Source organism: Brassica napus, chromosome A1, assembly GCF_020379485.1.
Source record: "Brassica napus cultivar Da-Ae chromosome A1, Da-Ae, whole genome shotgun sequence".
Taxonomy (NCBI): Eukaryota; Viridiplantae; Streptophyta; class Magnoliopsida; order Brassicales; family Brassicaceae; genus Brassica; species Brassica napus.
Window position 1 is genome coordinate 22,819,727 of NC_063434.1, and position 18,973 is coordinate 22,838,699.

The following is an 18,973-nucleotide window of genomic DNA, read 5'->3' on the forward strand; positions in this document are numbered from 1 at the left end:
CCAATAAATAGTCACCATACCAACCAAACATGGTGCTGCCTCTAGACAGAGAGAAACCCTAGAAACCAAAAGAAAAAGAGAAGCAATCGTGCCTCCTCCTTCTCCGACCACTCGCTTCCTCAGATCGCGTGAACATCACTCGATTTCTCTCTTCTCTCCCTATCATCTCGCAGATCCAAACCCCAACTCGCACCAATCAGCGCGTGCCTCCTCCCTCCTCCCTCCTCCTTCTTCCTCTTCCTCCTCGCGACTAGATTTCAGATTGGTCTTTCCGATTATCCGCCTTGTTCTCCAATCTCCGCACGAGGTAACTCCATTCCATCTTCTTACAGTTGAACTGCTCTCCTCGTCTCGATCAGTTACTGCAATTAGATTCTGTAATAAAAAAGAACATGCCTTGATGTAATAACGAATCACTACCTTCAACTACTTTTTTTAGAAACTAATAATGTGTAATGTGTTTTGACTTAAACTCAACGAAATGTTACAGTGCTTGTCAATGGACATAGATCTTCGTCTACATTCAGGTGACCAAGGCGATGATTCAGCCAGGGGACTTGACAACGTCCTGCACAACTCAGACATAGACATTGGCAAGATCGAGGAAGATGTCATGGCCGCTACAACCGGAGAATTGGTCGACTACACAGAAACCGTCAACCTCGAACCACTTAACGGCATGGAGTTCGACTCACACGGCGAAGCGTACGCCTTCTACCAAGAGTACTCACGTGCCATAGGGTTCAACACCGCGATACAGAACAGTCGTAGGTCCAAGACCACGAGGGAGTTTATTGACGCTAAGTTCGCTTGCTCTAGGTACGGTACTAAAAGAGAGTATGAGAACAAGTCCTGTAACAGGCCGAGAGCTAGGCAGAGCAAGCAGGATCATCCTGAGAGTAATATGGCTGGTGGTTGTAGGAGGACTTGCGCGAAAACCGATTGTAAAGCGAGTATGCATGTTAAGAGAAGGTCTAATGGGAAGTGGGTGATTCATAGCTTCGTGAGGGAGCATAACCACGAGCTTGTGCCTGCGCAAGCTGTGACTGAACAGGCGAGGAGGATCTACGCTGCTATGGCTAAGCAGTTCGCTGAGTACAAAACTGTCGTCGGGTTAAAAAGTGATGCGAAGAGTTTAGGTCGGAGTTTGTCAGTGGTGGAGACAGGAGATTTCAAAGCTCTGCTTGAGTTCTTGTCGCGGATGCAGAACTTCTTTTACGCGGTGGATCTCGGCGATGATCAGCGAGTGAAGAATGTGTTTTGGGTGGATGCGAAGAGCAGGGGCAGCTATGTTAGTTTCTGTGATGTTGTTTCTCTTGATACTACCTACGTGAGAAGCAAGTACAAGACGCCGCTTGCTGTTTTCGTCGGTGTGAATCAACACTATCAGTACATGGTCCTTGGGTGCGCTTTGCTATCCGACGAGAGCGCAGCTACGTTCTCTTGGTTGATGGAGACGTGGCTGAAAGCAATGGGTGGACAGGCTCCAAAGGTTTTGATCACTGAGCAAGAGGCGGTAATGAACTCCATCGTTCCTGTAATCTTCCCAAACACTCGGCATTGCGTTTTCCTCTGGCATGTGTTGGTTAAAGTCTCTGAGAATCTTGCCCACGTTGCTAAGCAGCATGAAGATTTTATGCCAAAGTTTGAGAAGTGCATTTATAAATCATGGAAGGAGGAAGACTTTGCGAGGAGATGGTGGAAGATTCTTGCTAAATTCGGCCTCAAGGAAGATCAGTGGATGCAGTCTTTATACGAAGACCGGAGGAAATGGGCGCCGACCTACATGACTGACGTTCTCTTGGCGGGGATGTCTTCATCTCAGAGAGGTGACAGTGTCAACGCTTTCCTCGACAAGTACTTGCACAAGAAGACCAGCGTACAGGAGTTTGTTAAACTATACGATACAATTCTGCAAGATAGATTTGAAGAAGAAGCCAAAGCTGATTCCGAAACGTTGAACAAGCAGCCGACAATGAAGTCCCCATCGCCGTTTGAGAAGAGCGTCTCCGAAGTCTACACCCCCGCCGTGTTCAAGAAGTTCCAGGTCGAAGTCTTGGGAGCGATTGCTTGTTCTCCAAGAGAGGAGAACAGAGATGGAACATGCTCTACTTTCAGAGTTCAGGACTTCGAAAACAGCCAGGAGTTTGTGGTGACGTGGAACCAAGCGAAGGCTGAAGTCTCTTGCATCTGTAGGCTGTTTGAGTATAAAGGCTACCTCTGCAGACACACGCTGAACGTTCTTCAGTGCTGTCATCTCTCTTCCGTCCCCTCGCAGTACATACTGAAACGGTGGACAAAAGACGCGAGAAGCCGGCAGATTTCAGGAGAGGCTCCTCAGCAGTTGCAGACGAGGATGCAGCGGTACAACGACTTATGCCAGAGGGCGTTGAAGCTGAGTGAAGAGGCGTCATGCTCTCAAGAGAGTTACAACGTTGCGTTCCTCGCCATTGAAGAAGCTTTGAGAAACTGTGCCGGTGCTAATAGAAGTCTTCCGGATGCGGCCAGCTCACCAACTCAAGGTCTGGTTTCTGTGGAGGAGGATAACCAGAGCAGAAGTGCAGGAGGCAAGACGAGCAAGAAAAAGAATCCAACGAAGAAAAGAAAAGTAACTTCCTTGTTTTGAAATCTCTGCTTGCATACAACTTGAGTTTTATGATCCTGACCACGGATTGCAGGTGAGCTCAGAGCAGGAGGTTATGCCGCAAGTTGCAGCGCCGGAAAGCTTGCAACAGATGGTATGTCCTTTTGTTGATATGCCGTATCAATCATCTGTTAAACTAGAGTCCCCTTCCCCTAAGTATATGATAATTTGTATGTGCAGGATAAGTTGAGCCCAAGGACAGTTGGCATAGAAAGTTATTATGGAACACAGCAGAGCGTGCAAACTATGGTAAACGATGCACACAAAACACATGTTATTAATCTCTTATAAATTATGCAGTGTGGTCTGATTATGTGTGTGTTTTACAGGTTCAGCTGGACTTAATGGGTGGGCCAAATCGCGATAACTTCTATGGGAATCAACAAACTATGCAAGGATTGGTATGAATAATCGACCATCAACACCTATCTGCAACTAGTTTCTACTGTTTTTTCTTGTGTATTTTTACTTTGGATTACAAAAAAAAAAAAATCCCAACTGGTTTTCTGTAGCGGCAGTTGAACTCAATAGCACCAAGTTACGACAGTTACTACACTGCTCAGCAAGGCATCCATGGACAGGTACCTGACTTATTCTCGCCTCTTTAAAGAGCATTGTTCTATTCATTTACCAATTTAAATTTGATCATTCTCTACTTTGTTCTTTCTAGGGAGTAGATTTCTTCCGTCCTCCAAACTTTTCTTACGATATCCGGGTAAATTTTCATTTCTAATAACAGATTTCTCTCTCTTTTTTTTCATGTTTGAATTTACTGGTCAATCTTTGTTCATGGAAAAACATTTTCATTACTGTAACAGGATGATCCTAATGTGAGGACTACCCAGTTGCATGAGGACGCGCCTAGACACTCGTAAACCAAACTGTAGCCTAAGGGCGGTCAAATCTGAAAAGAGTTTAAAATCTCTGCAGCACAGGAGCCAACATGTACTAGAAGAAGCTTATTTGGCAACTCAGGTTTTTGGAACAGAACAGAGCATGCTCTGTTTTATCACCTCAAGTGTTAAATATCGGATGTTGTATTGTTAATATTGTTTGTGTTTGTATTTGACATGATCCCCAAGCTTGATCATTGACTTTTCAAATTTAGAGAGACAAAACAGTCTTTAGAGGATATTTCTCTGTCTATATAACTCTTGTTAATTCTTTCGATCAAGTTTCTTAGATTTGTAGTATCAAGTTAGTTCTGATTTTGAATCACATACAAAATGGTACTGTGGTTCGCTATTTGATCCCAATTAGGCATGGTATATTAACCGAGAATCAAAAACTGAACTTGAATAGAACCGAAAGCAAAATTGAACTAATGCTCACAAATATAATCGATATATCTTTAAAACTAGAAAGGCCGAAACCAAATTGGGACAAAAACCAAATAAGTATCCATATATCTAAAATACATTTTATATACATATATATAATATATTAATTATATTTAGTTTTAAAAAAAAATCAATATTTTAAAAATATTAGTTTTAAATTGAAATATCTAAAAGTACTAAATTACCTCAAATTTTCTTATTCGAAATATTTAAAATATCAAAACTATTAGAAAGAACTGTATTAACTGAATATTGCATCTGAAATATTTAAATTTATTTGAATTACACAATATTTATTCGAAAATCTAAAATTTGTTCTTACTTGAAGTATTTGAATATAAAAAACAGAATCGAATTGAATCCAATACCTTATAATATATTATTGGTTCTTAATAATGTGATCCGAGCCGAAAATTCGAAATAACCAAACCAAACTTAATTTTATAAATAATCGAATGATTCTTATATATCTAAAAGCGAAAGTTCAAAAACCAAAAAAATTAAGTGAACCGAACCGAAAACAGAATCCACGTGCCTAATCCCAACCAATGCAAAGACACATTACTTTCCACGTGCTATTATGGGCCATGCGAACGGCTTTTATAAGCTGACATATGCGAAATTGTTTTTGGAAGTGGTTTGATCAAAGTCCGTTTGAGTTCAGTTCAGTAGATAAAGTTATTCTTGTTTGGCAAAATCTTTTTGTGACGTCCCGAGCAAGCCATAGCTAATGAGCCATCCATACCCATTCATTCAGTCTTTGGGTTCCATTCCATTTGACAAATAGTGCGTTAATTTTCCGAAGGTCTGAAATTATTGTTTACTGATTCTATAATCATTCCATGACATTTTTTCTATGCTTTGACCTCACTTGCATGCTATCGCAAATCACTTTTCGATAGGTCATCCATCATATTTAACAAAAAGATAAGTCATCAATTATTCTACTATTCCGGCTCAAGCACGCTTAATTCTAGATCTAAATAAAGGTGTCCGGAAAAAGTAAACGCACTTCAGTGACATAGATAAGCCAAAATTCAGGATGTTATAGTTTCATCCTGAATCTTTTGACAATTCTCATGAGTTTAATCGAGTGATAGGTGTGGACTTGCATGGATGTTCATCGGCACAAAGTGGTGGAAGAAGAAGCCTTCACTGATGCATTCATCGATGATCGACCTAAATTAAATCAAAGCATAACTGTGTTTGGCGACTCCGGATGCGGTGGAGGATCTTCGTTCGAAGTTAGTGGCAGTTGATGTGGCTTCTTGTCTAACCTAAAGCACGCACGTGTGGTGTCACGTTTTCAGCTCTATCAATATATTCACGTGGTGTTCAAAAAAAAAATCTCTATATTCATCATTCATGTATCATGTATATTTGGAAGCCAATAAAGAAAACTCTAATTTCAAAAGGTCAAATCCATCTAATTCCGTATATATAGAGTTCGTCGTTTTCTAAAAGTTCAAAATGTTGAAGACAGAGCATCAAACGCCATCGTTTTGAAGACTGGTAATGAGGATAGAGAGAAGATGGGCCACGAACAACATAAGCCCAAGCAACAGACATGTCTCCACGGCCCAGAGTTCAAAACGCGCGCGTCACAATGGCTCTGCGAAAGTAATGAAGACAAGAAGCTGAAAAGCAAAGTACAAGGACAGACCATGACGATAGCAAGGACTGAAGATCATAATGGATTGAAGCTGTCAAATCATTTTGCAGCCCTTGATCTGTAGAAGCTCTCTGATCTTGCCATCTGTCTTTGTGACCTAGGGTTTTAGCTTCTTGTATAAATAAGTAACTCTTGTAACGATCTTATCATCAAGAAATGAATGAAGTTCAGTAAAGCTCAAGCTTCTTTCTTATCATTTCAAAACCAAATCTGAAATCTTTATATGGTATCAGAGCTCCATGGAAGATAGATCTATGGAACCTTATACCCCTCCTGCTCTTAAACTCACCAACGCTATTACCGTCAAGCTCACAGAGAAGAATTACATTCTTTGGAAGCGGCAGTTTGAAGCTTTTCTCAACGGTCAGAGGTTACTTGGTTTTGTCACCGGATCTACACCACAACCAGCTGCAACAATACCAGCACCCACGATAAATGGAACAACCACGCCAGCTCCGAACCCTGACTATGCGCTTTGGTTTCAAACTGACCAAGCCATACAGTCTTGGCTTCTGGGCTCTTTTTCCGAGGATGTTCAAAGTTCCGTGATTCACTGCTCCAACTCGTACGAGATCTGGATGACACTGGCCAGTCACTTCAACCGTCCAACGTCAGCTAGACTTTTTGAGCTTCAGAGGAAACTTCAAACAACTGCCAAGCAAGATAAATCGATGGATGACTATCTTCGTGATATCAAAACTATCTGTGACCAACTCACGTCGATAGGTCAACCTGTAGACGAAAGGATGAAGATCTTTGCAGCACTGTTAGGTCTTGGAAAGGAGTATGAGCCTATCAAAACGAGTATCGAAGGTTCTATGGATACACAGTATCATCCTTCTGGTTGCGTTTGGTTGATAGACTTAAGAGCTACACTGTAGACACTGCAGTATCACCACATCTCGCCTTTAACACGGTTCGAGGAAGACCCTTCTTCACCAGAAACAGAGGTCGAAACAGAGGAGGACGCAGCTTCTTCTCTACAAGAGGAAGAGGCTTTCCACAGCATCTCTCATCTTCATCCTCCTCAAGGAGCTCAGTGTCAGCTGATTCAGAAGCTCGTCCAGTTTGTCAGATTTGCGGAAAGTCAGGTCATGAGGCTATGAGATGCTGGCACAGGTTTGATAACAGTTACCAGCTTGATGAGATGCACAACGCGCTCGCGGCTATGAGAGTTTCTGATATGATTGACTCACGTGGAGGTGAGTGGTTTCCTGATACAGGAGCTTCAGCACACATCACCAACACTCCTCATCATCTTCAAAATGCTCAGCCTTACATGGGTTCAGACTCAGTGATGGTTGGAAATGGTGAGTACCTTCCAATCACTTATACCGGAGCTGCAAGCATTGCTTCCTCGTCAGGTAACCTTATACTGAATGATGTTTTAGTTTGTCCTCAAATAGCTAAACCATTACTTTCAGTATCTAAGTTTACAACGGATTATCCTTGCGGTTTTGATTTTGATGCTGATAATGTCTGCATATATGATAAGGCCACCAAGAAGGTTCTGTTACAGGGAAGAAACACTAAGGGCCTGTATTCAATAAAGGAACCAGCCTTTCATGCCTTCTTCAGTACAAGACAGGTTGCTGCTAGTGATGAGGTCTGGCATCAAAGGTTGGGGCATCCTAATCCGCATATCCTTCAGCGTCTAGCGTCTATCAAGTGATCTGTTTTCATCAATAAAAGATCGAAGTCTCTCTGTGTGTCTTGTCAAATGGCTAAGAGTTCAAGGCTGCCGTTCTCAGCGTCTCAGTTTGTAGCTACACGGCCGCTTGAGAGGATACACTGCGGCGTCTGGGGTCCATCACCTGTAGTGTCAGTCCAAGAGTTTAAATACTATGTTGTTCTTATTGATAACTATTCTCGGTATTGTTGGATCTACCCTATGAAGAAGAAGTCTGATTTTCATTCAATATTCTTAGCATTTCAATCGCTTGTGCAAAATCAGTTTCACACCACCATTGGAACTTTTCAATGTGATGGTGGTGGGGAATTCATAAGCAACCAGTTCCTTCTTCACTTACAAAAGAATGGAATTCAACAACTCCTCTCTTGCCCACACACCCCTCAACAGAATGGTTTGGCAGAGAGAAGGCACAGACACATAGTTGAGCTTGGTCTTTCCCTTCTGTTCCAGAGTAGAGCACCTCAAAAGTATTGGGTTGAAGCGTTTATGACTGCAAAATTCCTCAGCAATTTGCTTCCTCATTCTGCGAACACCAACACTGCAAGTCCATATGAGAGGCTACATAACAAAAGTCCATCATATGACGCTTTGAGGATCTTTGGCTGCGCTTGCTTCCCGATGTTGCGTCCTTACATTCAAAATAAACTAGATCCTCGGTCCCTGCAGTGTGTATTTCTTGGCTACAGTGAGAAATATAAAGGATACCGATGCTTGCTCCCAGCTACAGGAAGAGTATACATTAGTAGGCATGTTATCTTTGATGAATCAAAGTTTCCCTTTGCTGATGTGTATGGTCATTTGCATCCACCAGCTATGACGCCACTGATGGAGGCCTGGCTACAGAGCAACATGAGTGCTGTCTCTCAGTCTCAGTCAACGCAAGGAAGACAAGATACGGTGCAACCTAGGTTGTGTGTCATCAAACCTCAACACTTTGTCGCACCAAACAGTTCAAGTACCGGAAGTTATTCTGTGATCAGCTCTAGTGAGACCATGAGCACGTCTCTGCCTATCACAGATAGAACATCTCAGAGACTGTTAGATCGTGAGAGTAATTCACCACAAGTGGAGCACAACGAGACTGCATTGCCAAGAGAAAATATACACGTCAACAATCATCAGATGACAACAAGGCTCAAAGCAGGGATCACAAAACCGAATCCAAGATATGCACTGCTTACACAAAAGGTATTGTGTCCGAGACCAAGGACAGTGGCTGAAGCACTGAAGCATCCAGGCTGGAACAACTCAATGAAGAAAGAGATAGGGAACTGTGAGTTGACAAAGACTTGGTCTCTGGTTCCATATACACCAGACATGCATGTCATTGGTAATGGATGGGTCTTCAGAGAAAAGCTAAACGCAGATGGGACAGTGAAGTCGTTGAGATCAAGACTGGTTGCTCAAGGCTGCAGTCAAGAAGAAGGGATTGACTATCTGGAGACCTACAGTCCAGTGGTTAGAACTGCAACCGTCAGGATTGTTCTTCATATTGCTACGGTTCTTCAGTGGGACATTAAGCAAATGGATGTAGCCAATGCGTTCCTTCATGGTGATCTTCATGAGACTGTCTACATGAGCCAGCCTAAGGGGTTTGTTGAGGAGAGTAAGCCGGATCATGTGTGTCTGCTACACAAGTCTCTCTACGGTTTGAAACAGTCTCCGCGGGCATGGTTTTATAAATTTAGCACCTATCTGAGTTTGGTTTTGTGTGCAGCATCAAAGATCCTTCTTTATTCATCTACCGAAGAGGAAAAGATATTATCATGCTCTTATTATATGTAGATGACATGTTAATTACAGGAAACAGCTCAATGATTCTAGCTAAGTTGCTTGATGAGCTAAACAAGCAATTTCACATGAAGGATCTTGGGAGGATGCACTATTTTCTTGGAATTCAAGCAACCTCTTTCACTCCTCAGGAATGTTCCTCTCACAAGAACGGTACGCAAAAGACCTTCTTGCTACTGCTGGAATGTCTGAGTGTACCACAGTTGCTACGCCTTTGCCACTGCAGTTGAGCAAAGTCCCACATCAAGACAAGAAGTTTGAAGATCCAACTTATTTCAGAAGTCTAGCCGGGAAGTTGCAATATTTGACTCTGACAAGGCCGGATCTTCAGTATTCTGTGAACTATGTCTGCCAAAAGATGCATGAGCCAACAGTCTCTGACTTTATGCTGTTGAAGAGGATCCTCCGTTATGTTCAAGGCACGTTAGATTATGGCGTCAACATCTTCAAAGACACCGACTTCACTTTGCGTGCGTATAGTGACAACGACTGGGCTGGATGTCACAACACCAGACGATCAACGGGAGGATTCTGCACTTATCTTGGTTCGAACATTATTTCTTGGTCCTCAAAGAAGCAGCCAACGGTCTCAAGAAGCTCGACAGAGGCTGAGTATCGGTCCCTATCAGAAACGGCTTCGGAGCTTAGCTGGATGTGTTCAATTCTACGTGAGATAGGAGTTCCGATACAGACCACACCAGAGCTGTACTGTGACAACTTATCAGCGGTTTATCTCACAGCCAATCTGGCATATCACAAACGTTCTAAGCATTTTGAGTTGGACTATCATTACGTGCGTGAGAGGGTTGCTCTTGGAGCCCTTTTAGTGAAGCACATCCCAGCTCATCTTCAGCTTGCTGACATCTTTACAAAGCCTTTGACGTTTAAAGCTTTTGATTCACTGAGATACAAACTTGGTGTAGACTCATCTCCCACCCCAAGTTTGAGAGGGGCTGTTGAAGACAGAGCATCAAACACCATCGTTTTGAAGACTGGTAATGAGGATAGAGAGAAGATGGGCCACGGACAACATAAGCCCAAGCAACAGACATGTCTCCACGGCCCAGAGTTCAAAACGCGCGCGTCACAACGGCTCTGCGAAAATAATGAAGACAAGAAGCTGAAAAGCAAAGTACAAGGACAGACCATGACGATAGCAAGGACTGAAGATCATAATGGATTGAAGCTGTCAAATCGTTTTGCAGCCCTTGATCTGTAGAAGCTTTCTGATCTTGCCATCTGTCTTTGTGACCTAGGGTTTTAGCTTCTTGTATAAATAAGTAACTCTTGTAACGATCTTATCATCAAAAAATGAATGAAGTTCAGTAAAGCTCAAGCTTCCTTCTTACCATTTCAAAACCAAATCTGAAATCTTTACACAAAACATAAGAGCTGCTTCTCTCTATCGTTCTCTTTGATGCTTGGTTTCACAATGTTCACTATATTGTTAAAATATGGATTTAATCTGTTTTAATTGGACTCTAAAACATTAAATATGGTGTAACTATATTTCTAATGGATTTTTTATAAACTATATTTCTAATGGAACTGCATAGCTAAATTGTCAAAAAAATATGGAACTGCTTAAGAAAATACAATATCACTAAATTTTGGTTTTTATGAATAATTTACAAAATGAAAACTGATATATAATTATTATATATATGAATTAACATTATAATACATAGAAAATCAACTTTTAAACAATATTATATAAATTAGTTATTATTTATTCAGCTCCTACTTATTATTTACAAATGATGTTAACAATTACAACAGTGACTCAAGGTTTCTCGAGGTCTGTGGACCAAATTATTGTTTTTAATTTCGTAAGAAATATTTATTTTCCTGTGAACTTTAAACTATTTTACGAGTCTTAAAATAATATTGAGAAATTTTCTAAGATAATTATTTTTAGTTTATTTTCATAAAAATAGCTTTCAAAGAGGAAAGTGATCAAAATGAGTTTTCTTAAAAAATAAATATATATTTATATCATAGGATTAACGATTATAGACTTAGTGTTAATGAGTGGAGTTTCGAGGATAAGTTTTCAAATTTTAAAAATAATAAATAAATATTAAAAATTTCAAAATAAAAAAGGACTATTTTAATTACTTTCTTTTTTAAATGCTATTTTGATGACAAAAACTTAAAAATGCTATTTGAGGGAATTGCTCATATATATTTATTTGTGGTATTAACAAAGTTTAAATAAAAATATTTTTAATAAACGGGTTTGGTTAATATTTTTGCATTATTTTTATAAAAAAAAATTGACTTTTAATAGTATGGACTTTTGGAGTTGCACTGGTCTCCCCTAAGTTAGGGGTCTTAGATCAACATTATTGGTGGGATAAAGAGAGAGAGGGAGAGAATCTCTTGTTCTGTTTGTTTTTTTTTTTTTTTTTTTTGTCATTAGAGAGTAAGGGCCCTTAATTAAGGGTTTTTCCCTTCTCTTTCTTCCTCGGTTCCCACCTCCTTTCCCTAAGGGATACCTTAAGGGACTCCCAATAATGTTGCCCTTAGCTGAGCCTCCCTGAGTACATATATATAGCTTTTTTTTTTTGTCAAACATATATCTATACTATACTAAAAGGGAGATATAACCTCCTCTTAGAGTGTCCACGTAGGCATAAAAAATCGTCCAATCAGATAGTCCGAAATTGCCATGTCATCTCATTCATTTTTTCGTAAAAAATAAAAAAAACAATGCAAAGGAAAGGATCGAACCCGGGTTAATATGACATAAATATATGACATACACCACTAAGCCATTGCAACTTTCTTGGATACGTATACAAGAATCACTAAATATGTAATCACAAACTCTTATGTACATTTACAATAATATGGATTCAACTTTCAAGATACTTTGTTTTGTACAAAAAAATAAGTAAGTGACTAAGCTAATATATTATTTGAAAGTGTGAGAACATTGACAAATATGAAAAACATAGATTTTTGTTTCCGTGACAAAGTTAAGAATTTTGTAAAAGAAAGTTTAACATATAAATTTTCGTGACAAATATGAAAAAGCATAGATTTTTGTACAATTTTGACAAAACAACTCAAAACACAGTTCTCTAATGTTTTAATAAAATATTATTTAAGGGTGCAATAATTAAATATATCAATTCAATAAATTTTGTAATTTATAGACAAAACAATAACACAACAAATTTTGAAACATTTGTTTAACCTATCGATTTCTTTTCATGAGAATCAAACTAAACAAGATAAAAAAACAATTATATTTATTTAATTACCATTTTATTCAATTTTGAATAATTTCAAATTGTAATAATGTATCTTTTTGAAGTTACAAAAAAAAATAATGTTATTTCTTCATACACTAGCATTATATATGGATTCCATATACACAAATAAATATAATATAACAACATAAGCTTGTTTTCTCCGATTCATATGAAAACTTTTTAAGTTATCCACCAAAGCAAATTAATTAAATCAATCAAATTGTTAGAATACAACAAATTAATATATAATTTTATTTTAAATTAAATTATTTAAAAAGTGTATTTTCATTAAAAACAAAATAATAAATAAGTAAAACTGATTTGATGGTAATTTTTATGACATATATATATTATGTGAAAGAAATATAAGCTTAATATGGAAAAAAATCTTAAATACAAAAGACTCTAAAATTAACAAAAAAAAACTAATAAAAATTAAACTATGATATCAATTGAAAGCTTCTTAGACAATATTAATAAAATATTTAAGCAATAATTAAACAAATTTGATTTTTTTTTCAGCCAAAAGTGTATTATTAATTAGTATCAGTTATTTAAAGATGATTAAGAAAGGATGGACTTAAATGATATATGAACTATGAATAATAGTACTTTGTAAAGTTGACTTAGATAACACATCTGCACATCATTTCCAGTCCTTTTTGATGCCTAAATTCAATTTTTCAGAGTAGTTATTCCAAAAAGAAATCGTATGACATATTGTTTTGATATTGAGATTTGTTTCTTGACTGTTAAGAAGATTGATAACTGTAAAAATGTCTTCTTCGAATATGATATGTCTATAACCGAGTCCCCAACATGAGACAAGTTTGTTTTAAAATTAAATAATTTTATATTTTTTTATATTATATAATAAATATATATTATTTACTGATAGTTATAATATAGTTATTCATCTATCACAAATAACTATGCAAATATGTGAATCAAGTAAAAAAATCAAACAACATAATGATTTCCACAAAGAAAATTTTAAAAATATATTTATGTTATGTAGTCTTATTTTATATTCGTTAAATAATGTAATACAATATTATACATTAGTTTTTTAGAATAAAAAAATACATATAATATCTTATCCGCGCGTAGCGCGGTTAAAAAAATCTAGTATAGCTAATATGGAAAGAAACAATGTCTGATTTCTTCCAAAAACTATCTATTGCATATTGATTGATGCAAAATTCTAACGAAAGAGAACGATGATGTAGTTCCCTGTTGCATATCACACGTCAGGATCATTGTATGCTTTTCTTTGAAAATTCTCACTAATTTCCTCTTTCCTCTTTGGTCGTCGACTTGTTTAAACATCATTCAAATTCACCTACCCCGTCAATTAGGTTTTTTCCGTCAGTTAGTTTATGTCCACTTATTCATAGTAAACTGCGTAAATAATACATAACTATATCTTTTTTTTTGTGCAACAATACATAACTATATCTATTATCAAAATACTAGTGGTAATTTCCCTTCCTTAGTTTATTACCACAAGGGATTTCAGTAATCACTAATCAGTCTTAATTAATCAATATAGTCTGCAAGAGTGAAGAAAAGTATCTATTTAACACACTAAAACACGAAATTTCTTTACTTTGACAAAAAAAAAGTTTCCTAAACATCATGTCAAATTACGTATTCTTAGCCGCATGTTCTTGATTTAACTTCTCTTGGGAAAAAAATCTTGATTTTTTTTGTGCTCTTGGTGACATTATAATGTTTTTAAGTATCGTATAAGAAAAGTATTCATCATCTTTTTTTTTTGGGGTCAAAAGTAGTATTCATCATCTACTAATCGTTTTCGCTGAATAAAACAGCCTATATAGGCTTCTCAGTAGGCTATAGGTTGAACCAATTGTCGGTGTATTATATTATGTTACGTCTAACCTACTAAGATATTTCAAAAATGGTACATATGCATGTAGTAAAAGCATTGATAAACAAATTTCATCTCGTTACTAATTCTTATATATAATACGGCATTGCATTAAGCAGGCAACGTAATATAAAAATAATAATTTAATGTTTTGGTTAGGAAACATAGAGGAAATATGTCGCCAGCTTTGTGACGATTATATAAAGTGAGAAACTTATTTACTATTTTAATTAAAAAATAGCATACAGTAAAATGAGCCAATTTCGTCAACTTGTAACTTCTTGTGGTCCATTAGTTAATATTTGATTATTTTCCCCTAAATCATATGATAACCAGACGATAACTCGCGCGCATTGAATGAATTTTTATAATAATATTTGTTTATAAAATAATTTTAACATTTTGCAATACTACAATTTTTATCGATTATGAAATGATGAATACAAATGTTATTGTCTTAAATATATCATAGTTGTTGAAGAGTTAATGTATTACATATCATTTTAGTTATTTTTAAGTTCATATGCACAAAAGAAAATTAAATTTTGCAGCTGACACAAATCACCAAAACCAAATAGACATCGATTGTATAATGACGAAAGAGGATTATGTTTTCTGCTCTCGATTTGTTTACTATTGACTCTCCATAAGTGATTTCATTTTCTACATCTATAGTATTGTGCTTTCGTTCTCGTCTTTGTTTCATTAATATGAGTTAAGTTTTTTTTTCGAACTTCTTTTATGAATTCAGTGAATTACATAAGTGTCAATTAAAAAAATCGACATCTGTAAAAATTAGTTTCACTCCATATACATATCTAAGAATCAAAGTTTTGAAAAAACCACCGACAAACTATATTTACAGGTTAGTGTTCAAATTTAATATATCAAGCTGTTACAGAATATAAATGCAGACTCGGAATATAAATGTTTGTCTAGTATATATTCACCAGCTAGGTCTAAAAATCATCTGATTAGCACAACAAAACAAATTACTTATTTCACCAGTTCGGGTAATGTCTGAATCCGAACGGGTAATATCTGAACCCGGATAGATATCCGAAGATAACTAAACATAACTATACTTAACTCTATATTTCTAGTTTATTTCTCTCTTTTATTCAAACTATTTATATTAATGATTTTTATTGCTCAAAATTAGATAATATACATATAATTATGGACAAGATCATTTGCTACTAAATTAAAATACATATCAAGTTCTTGTTTTTTACATTAACAAAAGTTGCATCTAAAACTTCAAAACAACAACTGAATTAGTGTCTTTCAATGGATAATGTATTTATTTTTTCTTCAAAATTTAAATATCCGAACCCGAACATAAAATACCCGAACCTGACTCGAAGTGTAAAAATACCTGAAGGGTTCTATATCCAATACAAACCCGAACGTGTATCCGAACGCCCACTCTATGATATATGATCATTTGTATCTTGCTTAAACAAAAAAAAATTAATTACTTATACGGACTTTTAATGCGGACTTTTACCATTCTTAGTTACTTATAGTCGTTTTTTAAAATTCAAAATATAAGATATAAGAAAAATTAAATTGTTTTTCTTATATGCTTAATGTGATTGTTTATTTTTTTTAATAATATAAAATTAAATTAAAAAGAGAGGTTAGAATTTTTTTATATCAAATATGTATTATTCATAATCATTAATTGTCATATATATGTTAATCATATTAGGTAATTCCATAACTTTTATTTAAGGAAATAAAAAATATTCTTTTGTACATTATTAATTAATTTGATAGTTAATGTAAAATATAGTATATGTTTATATGGACTAACTTTTTTTTTAAAATAATTTTAATAATTGTTTTTGAGATGATACGTTGTGACGAAAACATGTTCTAATGGTTGAGGATCAGTATATTGGATATCGATTCAGATTAATCATATATTAACAACGAGAGTATAAAAACGTTTGTTTTTCTTCAACTTGGAAAGAATGCAAAGCCACATAATTTACGTTTCCAAAATCAACGGTCATGATTGATATAGAATAGTCATTCTTTGACCAAGTCGAATCACTTAACCCAAATAAATAATCAACTAACGAAGGCAAATGCTCTTCTTCTTCTTACAATCTCAGTCTGCAGACACAACACAAAATGGCTAATAACCCAAACGATTGGTCTCCGTTCTACAACAACAACCAAACTTTCTTCACAACTTCCACCATCACTTCAACCGCCGTCACAACCACCACAACTGCTTCTCCTTCCGGTGAAGCCACCTCCATGGACTCTCGTCTGAGTCCTGAAACCGGTCGTGTAACCAAACCGGCACGTAAAAGATCAAGAGCCTCACGTAGAACACCAACAACACTTCTCAACACCGACACATCCAACTTCCGTGCCATGGTTCAGCAATACACGGGCGGTCCATCCGCTATGGCTTTCGGGTCCGGTAATACTACTTCCGGTTTTAGCCTCACCGCTTCGTCGGATCCATCCGCCGGATCTTCTCAACAAGTTCCTTGGCAATATAGTTACCAACCACATGCGGCGCCTCCACCGCAACGGCCTTATATGTTCTCGTTGAGTAACGTGAATCCTGTCGTCGGTTATAGCAACATGAACAACCCTAATTATACGGCTGTTCCCGGTGTGTTTGGGACGGCGGATGGTGGAGCAGGAGGTTCTGCCCCGTCGTCCAATGAAGCGACGAATAGTAATACGTCGTCTTCGAGGCTGCAATGAGAAAACGATTGGATTCTTTTTGATTTTTTTCTTTCTTTTTTCGCATAATGGCAGAAATGTTAGGTATTGACTCTCTTTGTCAAAGAATGAAAACTTTGACTTTGTATATTTTATTTTTCGTTTTCATATTTAAGCTTTTTTTTTGTTTTAGGGTTCTTAGCATAAGTGTATGGCGTTATCATGGTCCTAAATAGGCAAATATTCAATGACTGAAGTTGCCTACTTGCTTGCATTCAAATATAGGCAAATTGGAAATAAATAAAATAAATAATACTTTCCAAGTTGATAATATTTTGTACGAATATAAATGATCATTATAAAATTTGGAGTCCTATTAGGCTTTACATATATTAAAATAATTTTCTCTACAAATATTCACGTGAAGTTTTAAATTGCATTTGAAAAGTTATAGTTCTCAAATATTGGTCACAAAGACATATAACGTGCATAGAATGGATAAAATATACGGATCAACAAGCATAAATTTAGTTTTTGTATTCTTTCCTTTTCATAAAGCAAGATTTCAAAGCTCAATCTCTAGTGGTGGGATAATTGTTCATACATTTTTTTTGTATTCTTATTGGATTGTAAACATTTAAACATGAAAGTAGTGTGAATGAAACTTTGGCTGCTTTACCAAATTAGCTCGACAAAATAGAGAACACGAATATTTGTGCTATAGCTTTATAATCTTTTTTTATAAAACGTGCAAAGAATGGAGGATACACGAGGCAAATAGCTTTACATCCAACTTTTGTATTCTGATTGGATTGTAGACATTCTCAAAACACGAAGTTAATGTGAAAGTAGCTTTATCAAATTAGCGCAGTAATAGAAAATAAGAATGTAAGATATAACTTTATAATCTTCTTCTTTCTTATGGCATAATAGTTATCAGAATGTATAATAATTTGACTTGTAGACGGAAAATTGTGATTGGTCTTTTCTTTTTCACATTTAAATTTGGCTTCGTTTTTCTTTGTCTTCAATCATTCACTTTTTAAGATTATTGAAATATATATTGAAGGAGAATTTTCTTAAAGACCAGAATAATCATATAACAATGTAAAATATAGAGATAAGACTATTGGATCATAGAGACGTCAAACTTGTCTTTCGTTCGGAAACAGAGGAAGCTTTTTGGTGAAGGTAGGCTACCAACATGAACATGACTAGATTTTTACGTTATCGTGTATTTTCCTTCTTATTTTCAGTTCCTTCCCGCTCATATTTATTATGATTTCGACTGAGATGGGTCTTTGACGTAGATCGATGTTAATATATGTTTAGAGTTTGGCTAATGGCCTAATATACCAAAACCAAACATTGGTAGAATGTCTTTCAGTTTGTTGTTGTTTTCTTTTGCATTTTTCATTGCATTTTAGATTCTTTTGATAAATCCATAAATTAATGAAAGAGAATAATTCTATATTGTCGTAGTTCGTTTCCATTGGACAAATAAAACAAATATAAAATGATTTGATAAGGAAGAATTTTAGAAGAAAAAAACATTGAAGAAATGACAAAACTGAGTGAGAAATGGGAAGGAAAGAGGGGATGAATCTAACAATACTGTGGGTCCCACTAACCTTTCACTTGTCTTTTTCTTAATATCAATATACATTTGAGTTCAGTCATCACCAATCACGATACTACTCAAATTACAGCAATATCAAATATCTAAAGATTCCCAACTATTTTTTTAATTTTTATGTTGACAAAAAAATCTATATCTTCTTTAATGTTATTTATGATTGAATGGTCTATATTCATGTTAACTATAGTAGTTTTAACATTTGCACCAAAAACAACTATAGTAGTTGGGTTGAGTTTTTAGCTGATCATGTAATTATCAAACTCCATGCGTGTGATGCTTGTAAAACAAAACTAAAAATCTCATTAAACTTCCACCTCATTAGAAATTTACATTAGTTAAAAAAATTTCTATT

General features: G+C 36.1%; 2 protein-coding genes across 2 annotated transcripts; both read left to right on the plus strand.

The window, feature by feature from the left end:
* The first annotated feature begins 25 nt into the window (after positions 1 to 25).
* Positions 26 to 3,837, plus strand: LOC106345472 (protein FAR-RED ELONGATED HYPOCOTYL 3-like). The gene is made up of 8 exons (XM_048737271.1): positions 26 to 307; positions 491 to 2,608; positions 2,679 to 2,738; positions 2,825 to 2,893; positions 2,974 to 3,045; positions 3,157 to 3,225; positions 3,315 to 3,359; positions 3,463 to 3,837. The coding sequence occupies exons 2-8, from the start codon at positions 500 to 502 to the stop codon at positions 3,517 to 3,519; spliced, it is 2,481 nt and encodes an 826-aa protein (XP_048593228.1). The 5' UTR covers positions 26 to 307; positions 491 to 499; the 3' UTR covers positions 3,520 to 3,837.
* A 12,405-nt stretch (positions 3,838 to 16,242) lies between these two features.
* On the plus strand, positions 16,243 to 17,319 carry LOC106345543 (VQ motif-containing protein 22-like). The gene has a single exon (XM_013784739.3). It carries the CDS (start codon positions 16,434 to 16,436, stop codon positions 17,022 to 17,024), a length of 591 nt encoding a protein of 196 aa, XP_013640193.1. The 5' UTR covers positions 16,243 to 16,433; the 3' UTR covers positions 17,025 to 17,319.
* Positions 17,320 to 18,973: the final 1,654 nt, after the last annotated feature.